This window comes from Odontesthes bonariensis, chromosome 13 (genome assembly GCF_027942865.1).
Source record: "Odontesthes bonariensis isolate fOdoBon6 chromosome 13, fOdoBon6.hap1, whole genome shotgun sequence".
In the NCBI taxonomy this organism is placed as follows: domain Eukaryota; kingdom Metazoa; phylum Chordata; class Actinopteri; order Atheriniformes; family Atherinopsidae; genus Odontesthes; species Odontesthes bonariensis.
The window spans coordinates 13,995,125-14,012,602 of record NC_134518.1 but is presented as its reverse complement, the minus strand read 5'-3'; the positions used below and the strand labels follow the sequence as shown (position 1 = coordinate 14,012,602).

General features: G+C 42.5%; 1 protein-coding gene across 1 annotated transcript; it reads right to left on the bottom strand.

Moving 5' to 3' along the window:
- Positions 1–353: 353 nt before the first annotated feature.
- Positions 354–17,429, bottom strand: adam19b (ADAM metallopeptidase domain 19b). The gene is made up of 23 exons (XM_075481054.1): positions 17,098–17,429; positions 16,860–16,972; positions 16,667–16,737; positions 9,025–9,103; positions 8,803–8,879; positions 7,410–7,611; positions 7,264–7,329; positions 6,755–6,826; positions 6,481–6,647; positions 6,195–6,279; positions 5,555–5,694; positions 5,251–5,428; positions 5,079–5,168; positions 4,730–4,925; positions 3,267–3,375; positions 2,960–3,176; positions 2,779–2,856; positions 2,191–2,299; positions 1,970–2,099; positions 1,742–1,835; positions 1,247–1,612; positions 1,062–1,159; positions 354–971 (listed from the first exon to the last, which is right to left on the bottom strand). Exons 1-23 carry the CDS (start codon positions 17,213–17,215, stop codon positions 965–967), a joined length of 2,862 nt encoding a protein of 953 aa, XP_075337169.1. The 5' UTR covers positions 17,216–17,429; the 3' UTR covers positions 354–964.
- Between the last annotated feature and the right edge of the window lie 49 nt (positions 17,430–17,478).

Genomic DNA, 17,478 nt, shown 5'->3' with positions numbered 1-17,478 from the left:
CTGTATCATTAAAAGTGATGGTGCAGTTTTATAACTGATAGATGTAAGCAAAAGTATGGCTCAGTTTTGCTCTTTACATGAAATTATCAAGACAATTTGAGAACCGATTGTCAGTGACAGAACTAAGAAATTAAGATATAACATATGTTCAAATGGTCACATTAAAATAACTGTGATACTCGGCTCCTGCAGGTTCAAAAGGTGACAAGTACACGTTGATACTTTCTGAAGATACTATCATTCAAACAGGCAACTTTAATGCCTTCAAGCGATGAGCGTAAAACACAGAAGTGCAACACCAAAACAGTAAAAAATTATGAAAATAAAAATCCTATCAACTAAAGAAATCCCTCACATTTCTTGCTACATATCGGAAATCTCTCCATTATAAACATCTACTAACAGCTCGCATGTCGGCTTTTCACTGGATACCATGAGACCTATTGAAAGCCATTATTATCCCATTTTCATGTCACACATAAGAGGCGAAACAATGCCATGTTTCGAATGTCTTCTTAATACAAGACATCCTTTTTTAGCTGATGGCGCTTTAAGAGGCACCGAGTTTGGTACAAAGGCTGCATTGTAAACATTCATTTTTCTTCGCTTTATGAATAAATACTGCAGGAGAACTTCACATTTCCATCCACATCTGGGACAACAAAATAATTAAAAACTTAATTAAATTCACAGCTCCGGCTGTCTCAAGTGGATAAAGCAGGATAAAGTAGGGGGTATTTACAAACAGCTGATGAGACCTGATTATTAGATCCAAAACATACTCACTACGACCTGTTTCGTGCAATAATCTCATCACTCTCCTCTAAATGCACATCAGTGTAAATACAGTGTCAAGTATTTATCCCACAGAGCTGCAGCTTCTTTTTTTTCTCCTAAAGACAACTTATGGCAGTCTTTTACTGGATGTAAGTGGTTGTCCCCAATACCTCCCTGAACATCTGGTTTAGGGTCTAGAAAGGAGAAGAAGAAAAGGAAAAACAGAAAGGTTATTGAGTGATTTCTGTAGATGGCTGTCAGGAAAAAAAGGACAGCAAATTTACCTGTTTGGCCTTTTCTGTCCAGCAGATGGAGCCAAAGCAGTTTTTCCTCTCTGTACAGCATTTGCAGTTACCTGCAGGCCTTTAATGTCAGGCTGTCCCTACATCAAAAAAGCCATTTCAATTAATTTTCAGTCTGAAGCAGAGTATCAGTTTCTCTACGCAAAAATGTGTACAAATGAATTTACCACAAATGGTTTGTTGACAGGGCACGGTGGTGGAGGTCTGTTTGGGGGGTCTGGACGATATTTATTTATTGCTGAAGGCTTTGTCTGGCTTTTAGCATCCTGGGAAGGTGAAGATGGAGGCCCTGGTACTGTAGGAGGTGCTTGGTGTGGTTTCTGTCCAGTGACTTCGACAGATTTAAAGGAAGGGGGGGTGTAACCCTGAGGAGAGTTTAGTCTTGGAGGAGAAGCTACAGGCCGGACCTGAGGCTGTGGCATCTGCTCTTTCTGTTCTGCAGCATACGCGGGTATGGGAGGAGGTCTCACTGCCGGACGCACAATGGCGTGTCTGGGCCGAGATGGGCAAGATGGGCTCGGACGGGTAGAAGACTTCCCATGAGGGAGAGCGCAAACAACAAAATTACATTATTTTCATGAAGTCAGAACATTTGATTACAGTCACATCATCATCAAGGTAGAACCTGAGAGGGCTTCTTTTCTTTTTTTTTTTTTTTTTACCAAGTCCTGCTTCTTCAGCAAGAATGTTGGGTTGGTATGGCCGTTGATCTGACCGTCAGCATGCGCAGGCTTGCCCTCCACTGTGACTGAACATCTGAGGATTAGGACAGAATAAACTTAAGTAATGACCTGTCGCACACTGTGGACATCCACACAACATGCAAATGCGTCATCTGCAAGCTGCTGTTCGCATAAATCATTCATATTCTACACATAAAATTCACTTACTTTGGCACTGATGGTGGAGCAGCTGCTTTTAGTGGGCGGAGTTTATGTCTGTAGAACCACCAAAGTCCAAGAGTGACCAAAACCGCAAAGAGAGCCATGGCAAGAGCAAGCAGAACTGGGAGGAGACTGTCTTTGGGAATATAAAATAAAGTGACCTTGAATAACAAGCTCATATTATGCCAATAGTAAAATAATGTCAAATTCAGTTATATCTGCCTCACTTTGTCTGGGGACAGGTCCACTATCTACACTTCCCCCCGTGCCCCACTGGTCACACAGAGGAGGAGCCCAGCCGGCGTGGCAGTGGCAGTGGTGGTTGTTGTTGCAAAGCTGGAGAGAGATAAACAGAGTTGGCTGCCATTTTGAATAAACATCACAATTCATGCATGTATTCATCATATTGAGATGCAGGTCTACAAAGGTCTTTGAAATAATTTTAAGTCGACTTGAACTTTCTGATTTGGAAAAGTAAAGACTCTTGTATTTTACATTTGCCTCCATATTGTCTGCTTATACTTCATTTCATTTTCTGGTATAAATAACTTTTTAGCAGATCCTGCTGCGTATTACTTTCATAATATTTTGCCAAAAATACTTCTGTACTTCTACTTGATAAGGATTATACTCGTACAGCAGTAGTCTTACGTTGTTGTGTTGCTACTTTTATTCACACAAGTGATCGGAATGGTTCTTGCAGCACTGCCAACGATACCAGCTTTCCATAATTGCAGGCGAGCAGCCAAATGTTCCCTACAAGTCCACGCACATCCATCACTCAAGCGTCAAAGCTGGGGCACTTAGAAACTTACTCCATGTCCATGGCACTTGGCGTTGCACTCATCCGCTCCGAGAAAAGATGCATTGCGGCACTGTCCATTGAAGCAAATCTGGTAGAATAAGGAGTGGTGTGAGGAAGAGCATCTGAGAGGTGGTTAGAGAAAACAACTTAGTGCGACTGAGATCCCAAAAAGGGATGTAAAGCATCCTCACCGAGTCATCACCACACTTGGTCCCCGTCATGACCAGGCCCGGGTCCAGAGTGTCACCCTGCGGCTCCTCGTCCCCCTGGCCGAGCTTGTACACGTGTGTTCCCAAACACTGAGTTTTCTTGTTGCCCACACGGACTGTGGTTTCTATGCGAACAGCATTGCTCTCTATGGGCTTGCTGGCAGAAGCTGAACACTGGATTTTGCCACATTTGGCATCCCTGGCATGTATAGGAAAATGAATACACTTAAAATGAAGGAGAAGCAAATCAAATTTTCTTGAATACATTCCTGAACGTCTTGGTCTTCACCTTTCCTTACACTTCCTGTACTTCCCAAGTACATCTTTGCCGCAGTTGCCGAACATGTCCCCAGCTTCGTTTACCCTCTTAAAACACACATCAGGGGCGGGACGCCCATCTGTGGTGTGAAGATAGAAAATGCACAGACAAATATAAATGCTTAGGGACACAATAACACCCACACATACTTCACATGCACCTACTGTGCGCTGTGTACCTCATGGACTCCAGATGGCCCTTCTTATGCTTCTATGAGCATCATGTGGTATTGAACAGGCTGTTTTGGAAGGATTTGCCACAACATGAGTGTGGATACTGACCAATAAAAATCTCTAATCCTGTGATTTATTGAGGACTCGTTTTTAGCTACATCGAGCCTTTCCATTTCTTCTTTTAAATAAAAAAAAAAAAGACAACATGTTTGGGGTATTTTGTTGCACTCTATAATGACGTAAAGCGCACCGATTCATCAAGTATTTCTACGACAGGTCAAAAGATCTGAGACTATTTCTAAAATTGTATTTGTTCTGGTGTTGGGATTATAGAATGTTCTATGCTGCTTGAAACATGAAGCTTTTGGGTTTAAACAATATAGTGTTAGTAAAGTACAGTCCACAATAAGCTAATTGCCATTCAAAACACAGCAAAATGTTATAACTTAACGTGTATTAGAGCCAGTAAGAGAACTTCGAAAAGGATATATGAAATTGGTTCATCAACAAAATCTTACCCATTATAATGATAATGAAATAATGATCGAAACTGATTATGTTGCGACTTTATCATCCTATTTTCCTTTAAGAGTAATGTTTTTTATGGGCGGACATAATCTCATATTTATTAAATTCCTCAATTAATTTTCACTCGGATAATGTGTACATTATAATTGGACTTTCCACGACTGCAGAAAGCAAAATCACATCTCATTAACACCTTCATTTGTCTAAAACAAACTTGGTATTTGTGCTTGGTGCTTCACTAAAGGGAAGCGAGAAAATTGCTCTACTTGACAGATCGATGGGCACCGAAATAAGTGAAACTTTCTTTAAAACAAAAATAATTTCCGTCGGTTAAAACCATTTGAGTTTACTAGGTTAAGAAGTGTCAAGTTGTCAAATCAGCTTAATTGACATGACTGCCATATTAGATTTTATCTTAGATGCCAGCCGAGCTTCCACACAGGATTTGAGGTCATTTCTGAACAACCATCTCATGTAGTGACACCGAACTAAACCGAATAAAGCCACTTATTCTGTTGTTCAGAGCTGACATTTTGATTGGTTGTGAAAGGAAAAACACAACAAGTGGGCTTAAAACATTGCCACAAAGTTATGCCATTTCTTTTTTCTACTGTAACACAGGGTGTGCAGGTAATGGAACCTAATAAGAATATGCTCAATGTGAATAATGTGGAGATAATATTCCACTTTGCAACAAGAATTTTAAAGATTATATGCATCCAGTTTACCCACCTCCTCCCCAGAGTGACTGACACTGCTGTTCCAGGGTCAGACACATGCCGGTGTAACAGTAAGCTTGCCCGCCTGCACACAATGTACCGTCCACCGAGTAAAAATTAGCAGGACAGGACTCTGCCTTTCCGTCACAGTACTCTGGCAGATCACACGGCCCAGAAGGAGCTCGGCACAGCACGCCTGGGCTCTTCAGCTTCATGGTGAACACAGAGAAGAATTATATTCTCCTTATATTATATTATATAAGAGATTCTATTCCATCACAACCAGTACTGCAAAACTGTAGTATACACGATAATACTAGGATAGCTGCAGGTAAAACAAGGTGAAACTTGTCTGATTTTACCTTGCAGTTATGGCAGCAGACTCCATGTGCACACTCAGCTCCAGCTTTCAGGGTGCAGTTGTTGGCATTACAGCAGGGGCTGGTGCATTCCTACACAAAAAGTGTTGTAAAGTCATGAGGCCTGGGAAACGCATCCAGTGAAAACACAAACTGTACATAGACACCCGCTGACCTCCTCCTCTCCGCAGTCACATTCCTCTCCATCTTCCAGGTAACCATTGCCACATCGCTGGCCTCCATACATCGCCTTGGTGTTTGGCAAGTTGAAGAGACACTTCCCTCCCCCAGAGCTCAGATAGCTCCTGAGCTCCTTCAGGTTGCAATCATTAAACAAACGTGGAAATGGATCCCTGCACCGAGATAAGGAAGGAGCACAAATGCAGAAGGTAAGTCTAATTAAGTCAAGTTTTTTTTCTTTTAATCGATCCCAATATTTTCTCTCATTTCTGACAGCTGAGGAAGTAGCTCCATTGTACCCAGTAGCAGCAGCCATGATGCAGCCACCGTCCTCCGCTCTCGCCTGGCAGCAGCCCGCGGTGTCATGACTCATACCGAAGTTGTGGCCCATTTCATGCGCCATGGTGGCAGCGACACCAAATGGTAACTCTGAGTGGTCCTGTTCAACAGAGGGGTGAGCCGACTCTTACAGATGGCTTTCAGCACATCATGTCACAATCACTTGAATCAGAACAGTAACATCAAGTGGCTTGTTAAAGAGGATTATTCGAGCCCATTTCTACGAAAAGTTGATTCATTCCAGCAGCAGATGACGTCATGACAGTGTTAAAATGGCCAAATTTCACCAAATATGTTGTTTTATGTCAAGGCAATTGCAATATAGCTGTAATTATCTATCAGGAAATCTAACAAAAACAAGACATTATTGAATGTAGATTGTTTTATGTACAGTGTTTAAAGTGTCTTAACTCCTATTTTGAGTGTAATTCAATTGACAAAAAGACGAACTATTCTGCTAGTTTTTTCTTTTACGGGTTTTCTGTTGACAAGCAATATTTTCACCGTAAATACTTTCGGCCACGATAATCATGTTTTGACAACCAGATCTCGTTCAAGCTGCAGTTTACATGATAGATAGATAGATAAATAAATAAATACCGCGTTAATTCCACCGGACTGGTATTCGGAGCACATGGCTTTGAGAGGTGCAAGCCCAATGGTGGTGCCCTGGAATCCCTTCCCCCTAAAGACAAATTGACCACTGGTAATTAGTTCCAACTGGACAGCATCCCATTGGGATACAACTGGTGTTTATTATGACACAATGTAAAAGAAATCAAATGAGAGATCTTTTCCAAAGAGCAGGAGGCCTTTTGTAGACAGGGGTATAGTGTTGCAGAATGATGAAATGGAAAAGAACAGAGGTAGAGTGACAGTTACTAACGTTATAAGCTGAGCATTGTCGTTGGACAGATGGTTGAGCTGTTTGCTTCTCCAGGACAAGAAGGCTGCCAGAGTGCTGTGTGGGTTATCAGACACGTTGATCAAGTCCTGGTTGGTCCACACTTCCAGACCGATTAGTGCCACACGAATACTCAGAGCCTTGTAGTACTGTCAGAGTGGGCCGAGACAGGGAGAGCGACAGGCAGGCGTTCATTAGTCTTGAATGAAATCAGGTGTGGTGTTTGTTTGTTGGACAGTTTCACGTGAAATGTTACCTTGTCAACCAAGTTGGCCGCTTCCAGTAATTTCAGTTTGGTTTTCTCAAGATTACTCCCATGCCTCTCAAACTGCGCAAAACAGAAACCACACTGAATACACAAGCAGACAATCCAACATATTTCTGGCTTTTTTTTTTTTTTTAACATTCTTCAAAATGACAAAAAGGAAGGTGTCACACTTAAAATGACTAACAGGATATGAATCATAGCGTTTTTTATTTGAAGAAGTCAGCTCTAAGCGGAAGGTTGTGCGCAATCTTCAGGTTAAAAGTAACAGTATGAGCGAAAGAAAACCCATATATGATTAGATGTATTGCATTCAAATATAGGACATGACAAACAATTAATACGTAGGCTCCCCTCACATGAACTTTATGTATGATGTCTCTATATGCTGACTTTACATACAAATATCCACCTCCAAAACTCCTACATGCAAAGGTGTGAAACTACAAAATCCACTGTGGTTGAGAGGTAACCAAATATAAGCATTACAACATTCTCACCTCGGCCTTGTCTGCCACCAGCAGAAGCTCTACATACTTCATATTCTGTCCCAGCTCCCTTTTTTCCTGCACAAAGAGACGGGACGGTAAAATACTCTCACATCTATGGCAGAGACATTGTTACTGCTTGGCCCGTCTGAACCCACCCTCCATCTCCGTGGTGACATCATTCCATGGATGAAATCAGGGAGCCTGTTGTCGCGCTCCTCGTTGCCATGGTGATGCAGGCAGCTTCCCCTGGGTAGGTGGAGACTCTCGGCTCTGAAGACAGCATGCTGCTGAGCATCCGTGGAACCAGGAAGAGGCTCTATCAGATAACTGACGCTCTCGTTCAAGGAAATCAGTCCTCTGGGGAAACGAGACACATCAGATGGTTCCATCCTGTGAGCTTCAGGAAATCAGTTTGCATCTGATAATGCCCAAAATAACTTCTGCTCTTCTGATCGTTTTAAAATCAGAAAATAACTTCAATTTCGACAAGTTATCATTAATTACATTTCTCATATCTTCAGAGGCTGAGGGGAAAAAAAGGTATTTGTGGCTCAGGTTAAAAGTGGGAAGCACATACATTTTTTTCAATTTGAAGTAGGGGGGAACCTTATGGTTGCACACGCAATCTGTTTTTTTGAACAGCTTTATTGACGAGCAGAGCAAAGGGGGGTGTGTGTGTCTCAGATGATTAACTGTCCTCTACTAACAAAAATCAGCTGGAACAGGCACAGCTTTGCATTATCCTCTTCACTTATGAGCACAGATGCCTTTACACAAACATACGAGCGCGCACACAGCAGCGGGTCATGCAGCTGTAGAAAACATCTGGAGAAGTCAGACGCCCCCATTATAGTGTCAGGCGATGCTTTGTTTGCCTTCCTCCAGAGTATCGACCTTAGAATGTATTCATTTACTCGAGATGCAGAGCGGTGACCCAGCATAAACACTCAAATGGCTAAAAAATTCTGGCAGCAATCGCAAGTTCCTCCTCTGCTGCCGGTTTCGCCTCTCTGAGTGTCTCCAGCAGGAAACATCAGCCGGTCTGGAGCCACATAAGGATAAAACGTGTCTGAGGATCTGAACTGAGCTGTACTCGTTGAACCATCTCTGCGGCCAAAGACCTGTTAACCTAATGGACTATGAGATGTTAGGCGGACTGTTTCCTGCCATTTCTTCTGCAACAGTTTGATGACTGTCTAAAGAACTGTGCAGGCTTTGGTTACATCTTACTTTCACAGCAAAAGCACGTTTAATATTTGAATTTAATCCAGTATTTCTTCAATATTTTAGGGAATTATCTCCTTTACTTGTCAAATGTTACTGGAAGACCAATTAAATGAAAAAAGTGTGGCTTTAATTCTCACTACAGATGTGCCAGTTCTCTTTATGAACATATTCTTATATTTGCAGGGATTTAGTTTCATCTGAGACTCTTGTAGATTGGATTTTTAGACATGGAAAAAACTAAATATTCTAAATTGTATCTATCCATCTATACTACTTTATCGAAATATTGGGCTTTTTCAATACGGTGAAGTTTTGTCTCACCTGAGTCCTGAACAAGTGCTGAGAACAACGCTGGAACTTTCCATGCCCAGAACTTTGCCATGGTAGAAACAATGTCCCTGGAAGACAAAATCAAAATTCAACACACAGCTCAATGTGTGAACTTTATCAACTGTAAAATCTTTATATATGTTTCCCCAATGATCATTAATCATCAACTACCCTCTGCAGTTTAAAAACACCAAACTGTCTCTCCAGACTCACGGTGTTGGCAGGAAAGGAGGACTTGCGAGCTCCATCAGTGGTGTACCATATTTCCTGGTATCCAGGGGCCAACAGCTGCCTGGTGAAAGTCAACACAGATCTCAGAGACAATAGAATATATGTTGTTTCACACATTCAGTCTGCAGAAACAGCTAAAACATGGAGGCCCAATGACCAATATATATTTGTATATTCTTGAGTTGATATAAAATGAGTAACAGCTGTTGGAAGCTCAGGAGATAGGCGAGAACACGGCCTCTTCAGCAGTCCACGTATCATAAGAATATTCATTTTGACAGACACTCATCAAACCAAGCTGCTTTAAAGATTTAGACAGTCAGAGATTATAAAAACACAAAAATAATAAATTATTGCTCTAATAAAACCCACATGTACCTTTCTGAAATAATCCTTTTATTTCCTGGGTAGCATAGCTGAAAAGGGAGATGGTAACTTCCCCACGCTGAGAGTTCAGTCATTGGAATGTCCAGACAGAGCTATTATTTACCAAAGTTCTCCAGTGTTTTTTTTCCACCACATAGAAATTTCTCAACTGATATACAAGACAGACTCCACAGGAGAAGCTGATAAATCAGAGGAACAGGCGAATACGTGAACAAACATTCATTCTATTTGGGTAATACATTAAATTCCTCTTCTCCTCCATCTGTGTGTATGTATATTTGACAGAGTGCCTTTGGACTCAAACCAACACCGATGCTTATTTTCCTGTCCTACTCCTTCCAACTGTGTCTCAATCCATTCTTCCTGTTTTCATTCATAAACTTTTGTCTGCCTCACAGCTGGTTTTCTTTTACTCTGTCTCTAAATCTCATATCATCACTCCTCCAAGGGGTCTAACTGTGATCCTTTAAACAGGCTGCAGCTGCAGCTAAGTCAGACCACAGAGAACCCTGCATGTACTGGCTCCAGCGACCAATTTGGCTCAAAAGGACAGACCCTATGATCTTAAGAATATGATAGTTTATTGTGGGTCGTCATTTATTTAATTGACTGTGGCTTTACTTGATAGTTATGCACGTACAACTGGGATCTTTCAAAAAATTTTGGGGATGCTGAAGGACACACAACATTCTCATTTATGTAGGGAAAAAAATAACTTACTAGCATAAAACCTGTATACAAACAGAAACCGTTTTAGTTTGAATGTGTCAAAACATGACAAAAATCCATTCAACAGCACCTCTGAAGCTCTGTTGGTTAAATGATGATATATGTAATGTAAAACTAACTAGCTTTTTTCAGAAGTTTCTGGACCTTATGCTAAGCTGCCACCGCACTGGCTGTGGTTTCACATGCAGCCAACAGACATGAAAGTGACATCTCATAAGAATGTAATTAAGCGTATTTCCCAAAATGTCAAACTGTTCCTTTAAAGCAGGATGAGGATAAATGACAGGAAGATTCCCTTTTCTTCCCACATCAGATGCCCTGAGGCAGACAAGCGTCTTGAAACAATGACAGCCTGTTGATGCAATCAGCAAAAAAAGCAGGTCAAAGACAGAAAACGGCTCCTTCATCCTTTAACAGATCACCACTCAGAGGGAGGAGGGCCTGTGTATTCACATACACATACACACAGTCAAAGAGTGGACTTAAACATGATCAGTCAGTAGTAATGTATCCGGCTGATGTCACCCTAAACAGGGTAACCCCCGCCATGTTGCAGGATTTGACCTCCTAACCTGATCTGGCCTTTTTCTGGCTTTTCCGCTTTTGTAACTCCTCAAACATTCCCCTCACATTTTCCTCTCATCCCTGTAACCCGTTGTCACTTTCACAGAATGAATTAATGGCAGGACAGTTGATGATTGACTGAACTTTACCCTGCTAAGGGGATTTCTTCTTTCATGGGAAAAAAAGAATTAATGAGCCCTCTCCATTCTCACTTCTGCTCACATGCCAGCCAGCAGCTCTGTGTCTGAGCTAAACCATGCTGACATACCGGTCCTTGGGGGCAACGGTGTGTGTATACTAGCAGACGGATGGTTATAAAATCTGTCAAAGCGTGACATGAAGACAAAACATGACATCAATAAAGCTGCATAATCAGCATTAAAAGCTTGCAATGCATTGCTTTGTGATGGGCAAGCTAATCTTAAAAGCTACCCAGAAGGGGCTGTAAGAAGAGAACCATCCAAAACGGCAACCTCAAAAATGTCAAAGGAGTTATGTCGCCGTATATTTTTGCACCACTTCCCGCCAGCATCAGACAGTTACATGGACTGGGTCCATATAGCATGGTCCAGGTTTCCACATGTAGTGACAAACTAAACAACTGTCTGATGCTGACCTGAGGTGGTGAAAAAAATCCATAATATAGCGTCTGCTTAAACCAAGGTTTTGAGATCTGTGTTGATTTAGATGAAAAAATGTGGTCTTCTCATGGCTCCCTTCTGAGTGGCTTAGCCTGTTCATCAGGATTTGTTTCTGATTCTCCAAAATCAGAGCGCTTTGCCCGCTGTCTACTGCAGGTAAGGCACCAGTCTCCCGTGGTCATCTCTTTCCCAGGTGGTTGTGTCAGCTGTTGATGAATGACACTTCTTAATGCAGTGTCAGCTGAGGAATCAAAGATAAAGATAATCCCTTTACACACTGACATTCCTCCAGATTCTTTGAATCGTTTATAATATTATGAACTGTAAATGAAAACACGCAATTCCCTTCCAATTTTTCATTGCGAGACCTTCTCTGTCGATATTTCAATCATTTTCTCAAAGATTTGTTGAACAACTGGAGATTTCCTGCCCATCTTTGTTCAGCCAAAGAGTACCGGTACGACTTTTGTCCCAAATCATGATCACAATCAGCTGTTGGCATAATCTGTTTAAAAGGCATTCTTTGTAACATTACAAAACCTAAATTTCCTTGATCCAAACTTTTTTTTTTTTTTTAAATGTGTTGCTCTGAGATGGAAAAAAAATATTGTATCAATAGATTAAATTAAGTTGACAAAAAATGAAACCTTAAATTCTTACCGTCTGCAAAGAAATAAAAATCAAAGTAGAGTAAGACAATGTTTTCTTGCTTTTAATTTTCCTTTGTCATACGATCCAACTTACTCTGATTTTTGGTTGTACTTGTGGAAATGATCTCTGAAGTTGTTACTAAATCTATTAGATTTATTCACCTGCTATATTCTAATCACTGATGCAGCAGGGTTGGAACTTATTTCAGCAGCCACTGGCCAAAAGGCAGGGTACACCCTGAACAGATTGCCTGTACAACACATACACAAACAAGACAAACAACCATTTATGGTCCTCAGCTCTACGATGAAAATTTAGGATCGCAAACTGACCTAACATGCATGGTTTTGAACTGTGAGGGGAAGCTGGTGTACCCAGGGAAACAATTTGATCAAATTAATCGAAAATAACATCTGTCACATACCTGGATGATTTATTTTAGGTGTACAGTATAACAGCTCATTTAAACTGTAAAGAAAATTAATCTAAGGTGAGCGGCGCAAACGAGCAATTCACTCATCTTGTCATACCAGTTTATTGTGCAACAGGGGCGTAGTAAGATTATTTCAAAAGATGAGTAATTTACAGAGTGTTGACACATCTGCTCTGAAACCGTACAAAATGATAATTTCCATGTTTTTGGCCTTGATTCACATACTAGATATCTCATATATTGTCGTCACCAAAAACCTCAGAGCCTGATGGATCGTTTAATTTGGTTAAATATGCTGAGAGCTCTCAAGTCGAGACTGTAAAAACCTCTGTGTGATGGTGCAAGCACTGCCCGACAATGTTTGGATGATGTCCAGTGCTCAGACACATGCCGCGATTGAGGATTGCAGTACTGGCTGAATTAGGGCTGTCTGGCAAAGAGGCTGAGACAAAGGGTTGGTTCAACATCAGGAGGAGAAAGACAGAGTGGGGGAGTAATGCTAATGTACTTGGTTGATAGTGAAGGGGGGAGAAAGGAGAAGGGGATGTGGGGTAATGCATTTGAGGTCAGTGGGTTGCATTCTCTCATAGTATCAGATGACATCACTTCACTGGGGTGGAGGGGCGCGCGAGAGATGGCTGATGCAAAGTCAAAATCTCACAGAGTAACGGATGATGAAGAGGCTTTTATTGCAAAGGGAGGAAGTGTGAAAGCATGGGAATAGATTGAGACATCCAAGCATAAAAAAAACTACAGCACTCTGAGACTAAATATACATACAGGAGAAACAAGGACAAGTTAACAAATCCCCTGCTCTCCTCTCCCTCAACCTGCAGTCCATCAGCTCGGCGCTTTAAGTCTTGTTTGTGTTCTTTTGGGGTTGTGTATGTGTAAAAGTGAGTCTCTGTATGTCATCTGTCTGCGTGTGGCCACCGACTCCCACACTTTGACCGCAGAGCATGTGTGTGTGTGTGTGTGTGTGTGTGGGGGGGGGGGGGGGGGGGGGGGGGGGGTGTATATTTATTCTAGAGCCCTGGGGAATATTGGAGGATAGAAGTGAGAAAGAATGGGGTGTTCGTTTTTGAGCTGTTCGGCGTAAGAAATACGACGTGGGGACAAGATAAGAGGTGAGAAGAGCAGGAAGAAAGGAGAAACAATGCAGGCTACAATTCCCGAAGGAGTGCCTAATTCAGGTTCATGCACTTAATGGTGTGCAGGAAGGATATTAAGCTGAAGAACAGAGAAAGTCATACAGAGGAGGAAGCTGGGATATCCACACAAATCATATCTGAAACAGAGAGATATAACTCACACCCAAGCGGGCTTCAACTGTCTCTATTTTCCTCTCTCCATGACTTGTCTCACCTCAACCTCCGGTCCATCATTCACTTTCTTGCGCTGTTTCCTCTCGCTTCTCACTCTGCTTTTCCATCAGCTTTCCTGCTCTCTGAGTCAGCACACGCTCTGGCCCTGCCTAGCTCTTAACTTAATCAACCCTCCTTGGGTGCACTGTAGCCTTTCATTAAGATAAAAGCTCGGGCAAACACACATCCATACCAATGAAGTGCTAACTCATGTGCACATGTGCACATTGATAAGCACGACCAGGGAGGACAGAAATGGATTGAGTGTGGACTCCAGCCACTGAGAGAAAGGATGCCCACGGACATTCAGTCATGTTTTCGTCCATGCTTTAAGTGATTAGTTATTCAAAGAGTAGATGAGGTGAAACTGGACAAAAAGGAGGACAGCTGGAGAAAAACAGCTGGAGAATGTTGCGAGGGAATGAACACAAAGATGAGATTAAACTACTTTGGGTTCCCCCGTATCTGCTGACTGTACAAGCAACACAGTTTTAGGTGCAATGAGGACACAAAGGAGTAGCCAGGACACATGAGTGGGTACTGGCAGCATTTTCTCTGGCTTTCATCCAGAGTCTGACATTAATCTTCCTTTACCCAAACTGCACCCTTCCTCAGCCCAGCCTTAGTCTCGTATAGCCATTTGTGTCTCCAGATTAGAGGACAAATCAAAGCATAGTAAGCCAATATGGGATTCTTTGTTGAGGAACAGAGTCTGGGAGAGAATACTGACTGGTGAGATGGTAAACCTCAGACTAAATAATGGTCTCAACAAAGAGAACTAGCAAGCTCTATCCTGAAAGCTGTACAATGATTCTGTAATAGGCCGTACACCCGATAGTTGCGGTGGGTAGACGGACTAAAGCTTACGGTAAGACAGAAAGAGCCAGCATGGCAGGATGTGCCATATTAGACAATAACGGTGTAGTGTTACACATTGCATCCATGCTTGTGCAATACCTTTTGAAGGGACATTCAGGAAGGGCTCTACATCTCTCGTGTTTGCTATAATGTGAGCAAGTGAAGGTGAGCAGCAGCAGAAAGATCAGCAGTGCTATCGGCTATCGGAGCAAGAAATTTGTTTGCACAAGATGTCGACGTTCCCACAAAGTGTAAATACTTCTCCGGGAACATTATCACCTCCGACCAGTCACGCAATGTCATAGTTTTGCGACATAGGGTGAAAGACAGGAAAAAAGGAAGGTGCAGCTTGTCCAGTGATGGGAGTTAAAGTGCAAAAAAAGAGATGGTCAATTAATCACTTGAAGACTATTGTTTTTTGTTTCCAGAAATGTTTCGAGTCGAAATAGACCTTTTCACAATGAATGCCATATTCTAGGAAGTCTCTTGAAGCCCCGAGATAAAATGTGTCCCACGCATAAGCAGTCAGTTTCCCTGAGTTTTCTCAGTAGTGTTACAGTGATGGCTTCGGAGCAACATTGGTCGTAATGTTAAAGTAACAACATCAACATGGTAAAATCAGATGCTTTTACATGTTGAAACGATGAAAATTAAACCTAAAAGAGCAATTTGTAACAAGCTGTCTTTTGAATAAAACATTTTTAGCTGTTATTTACTAAATCAGCAGATATGGAGCAACATTGCCATTGCTACCTTATGTATTTATGCACTTTTCCCCCACACTCATTTCGCTGGGATTTTGGTCACTACCATTGCTTGAAGAAAATAAGTTAACCAGTTAGTCGATAACTTAAGCAGTGAGTGACCGAACCAAAATAGTAAAGAAGTAAAGAGGCTCGTCAGAGAGCTGAACGATGAACTGGAAGGAAATATCTTGGAATGGTTTCTGTACTCACACTGTGAAAGTATTGGTCTGCTTTGCTGTAAACACTTGCTGTTACACACAGACTGTTTGCATGTTTCCTGTTACAGGAAAGATGAGAAGTTTCACTGAAATTGTTTCAAAATACATTTTTTCGTGGTTATGGGAATAGTCGTTCAATTTCTTCCTTGGAACGATGTGTACAATCTTGTTCAGAGGAGCCGGCTGTATAAGTTTTATCGGATCATTCCCAATGCTAGCAGATCAGCTTGCGCTCACTCTTTCTTTATTTTCTTACCACACGTGCACAGACAGTTTGTGATTGATGAAAATTCTTTGCCCAGGAGGAAACTTAACAGCATGACCACCTGCTGAGAAGATAGATCAGGGGGGGGGGGGGGGGTCGTCCCTCAGGGGACAGTCAGACAGACACAGTGGAGTCGTGGCTTTTTGTTAGGATGACTCGACGGTGAATGAACGACAGGGACGGCCCACTGTCGAGGGTAAAAATGGACTTCATTCCTAAAGTTCCTAAAAGCTTCGCAGTCCACTTGCGTGTTGGCTCGAATCCAAAAAGTGATAAACCACTGCTCTTTGGTCACCGCTGATATCCCAAGAGCTGCAGCCCTCCCTGCTACCAAATGGGTAAGATACTAAGCTGCCTTCCTATCAGCATCCCATTGTTTTTGGACAGGAACCGCTTCATCAGATTGCAGGATGTTAGGTGCAGAGACACAATCTCACTTCCTGTTAGCCCAGGGCACACAGATCGGGTGTCAACCCTCTGTTGTCCAGAGACATCAGCCTCCTTTCCTCCCTTCATCCCCCTCTCACCATCCAAGGGGGCACTGACCTTACAAATGCGTCTTTGTGACGGCAAACATCTGGACAAATTAAAGGAACAGCCGGAACGTCTCGGTGGAATCTATGTTCTAACTTGATCTAATCAGATGGGAAAAAAAACTGATTTCCCATGATTTGTCCAACTGCTTATATGAAGCTGCTTCTTTAAACTGCTAAATGCGACGGACACATTACTGTCTACTTGATGCTGTGGTGTCCATAAGTCACTCACTCATTTTTCTCCAGGTGCAGTCTGAGCTCCTTTCCTTCAGCTGAGACCAGGACCTGAACCTCTGCTGGATGCTGGAAAGGAAAACATCAAACCGAGAACAATCACTGATTGTGGCCAAAGCTGTAACACCTACCAAACATGTGTCATCTTGTTACCCGGATAAAAAAAAAAACACAGCGAGATGTATACTCACATCTTTGGTGGCAGATCTCTTTTGCCTGACAGGATGCAGCCATGTGGGGGAAATAATCTCATAGCTCTGTGTGTGCTGAAGGATGCTCCTCTGTAAACCCTGCCTGCTCACTCCTGACAGGAGACAAGAAGAAACACGGTCAAACACTGTGCCATTGCTGCTTTGCGATTGAATAGCTTTAAATAAATCAACAGATGGTGATATTGACAGTAACCATGAGAGGAGAAGCCCGACTCACCGCTGTAAACATCGCCTTCGGAGACGGCGGCGGCAACGCAGAGGAGGACAACTATGAGACAGAGATACAGAGAAGACCGCGCAGCATCGGGAGGAGGAGGACGCGCTCCTGGAAGCATTCTACAAACAAACGGCTCCACACGACCTGACGAAACTGACACATAAAGAGGTCGGGAAACCAGCCTGCACGGGTGTTTCACATTAGATGGAGCAAACGTCGGCGGTGAGACATCGCTAAAGAGCCGCCGCCGCAGCAGTTAGTCTGAATGAGATGCAGAGAGCGGCGCTCACATCTCTCTTTCATTACCAACCCCTCCCCTCCGTTTACACGCACACAAACACACACACACACACACGCGGGCTGTCAACTGATCTGAAGAAC